The sequence below is a fragment of the Hippocampus comes genome, unplaced genomic scaffold (genome assembly GCF_001891065.2).
Source record: "Hippocampus comes isolate QL1 unplaced genomic scaffold, H_comes_QL1_v1.1 C16934134, whole genome shotgun sequence".
In the NCBI taxonomy this organism is placed as follows: Eukaryota; Metazoa; Chordata; class Actinopteri; order Syngnathiformes; family Syngnathidae; genus Hippocampus; species Hippocampus comes.
In genome coordinates this window covers 1-1,279 of record NW_017841187.1, presented here as the reverse complement: position 1 = coordinate 1,279, position 1,279 = coordinate 1, and the positions used below count along the sequence as shown (strand labels likewise).

Genomic DNA, 1,279 nt, shown 5'->3' with positions numbered 1-1,279 from the left:
ATTCGAAATTATTTTTAAAATGTGTGCTAGTAAGTTTAATGTGCTGTAGTTTGTACACTAAAATTTCATCCCACTCATTTATCTTACTTTGGATCGTTCTTTATGTGTTGCAGTGTGACGACATCGGGACTGAGGTCATGGCATTGAAGCTGGTCCAGAGACTCCCAGGAGGGATTCTCACCGGTTCCATCTTCCCGGCAGCCCGCCTGGTGTGCGCAGCCTGCCTGTGCGCATCGGCAAGGCGCTGCATCCTCACAGGGGGCTGCCGCCGGCTCCAGCTGTCCCGGGGCACCAGCAGCCTGACCGCCATCGTCCGGGAGCCGTTTTTTGCGGGGCCGCACAGGGACATGGCACCACAGTTCCGTCTCACCCAGCGGCATGGACCTGCCGACGCTGACCAAGAGGAGAGCGACTTCCGCAGGCGTTTGAACTCCTGCTCGTCTTCGGCCAAGGTGTTCAACAAAAGCTGTCGTTAAATTCACAAATTGTCACTCTAAAATAGAATCACATTTTAAGTACCTTTATAGTACTTTCCATCGCGGTGCACCTAATTGCATTAAATTCTCATTTGAATTTAACGGTGACAAATTGAAATGCGCTTCTACTCAATGGCCGTTTCGTTCTTCGACAAAGGTTTTCAAGCTGCTGCGCTCGTCGGTGGTGGTATCGGAGGGCGCGGCCGCCGCCGCCCTCCACCGCGTGGCTGACCTGGAGCGGGAGCAGGGCGAGAGCCCCTGCCTGCGGGACCCCTCGGTGCTGGAGGACGACGCCGTCCGAGCCCTGTGCCTGCAGCTAGAGCGCGACTCGCGCCTTCTGTCCGATTCCGCTCTGTTGTCTGCGCTTTCGGCGTGCACACGTCTCTACATTGACCCCTGGAGCAGCCTGATGGTGGGAATTTAAAACAGAAACGCTCAAAAGTTAAGTTTGGTTACAATCCTAAATGAATTGTTGCACCTGTAATTTGCATACTTTTTGCACGTTTAGGTGCGTCTGTTGTCGGAGAGCCAAGAGAGGCTGGATGGCGGCGATTTGAGCGTGGCCCAGCTATGCACCCTGGGCCGGGCCACGTTGGCCGTGGAGGGCCCCGGGGGCGGCATGCTGGCCGAAGTAATGGCGCAAATCCAAAAAGCGGGACCCTCGTGTTGGAGCTTAGATGAGCTCATGGCCGTTTACCAACTCCTGCGAGACGGTGCAGCCGTCGACGGGAAATACCGCGACCTCCTGAATGCCATGCATTCCCACGCCGTGACGGTGACCCCCTCCATGGACGAGGCGGCCG

At 56.1% G+C, this 1,279-nt stretch overlaps 1 protein-coding gene across 1 annotated transcript; it reads left to right on the top strand.

Annotated features, from left to right (window-relative positions):
• Nucleotides 1-78: 78 nt before the first annotated feature.
• Nucleotides 79-1,275, top strand: LOC109509523 (FAST kinase domain-containing protein 3, mitochondrial-like; the record flags this gene model as incomplete). Its single annotated transcript, XM_019859359.1, has 3 exons — nucleotides 79-452; nucleotides 634-888; nucleotides 985-1,275. Coding segments are annotated over exons 1-3 (861 nt in total), but the record flags the coding sequence as incomplete, so codon positions are not given.
• Nucleotides 1,276-1,279: the final 4 nt, after the last annotated feature.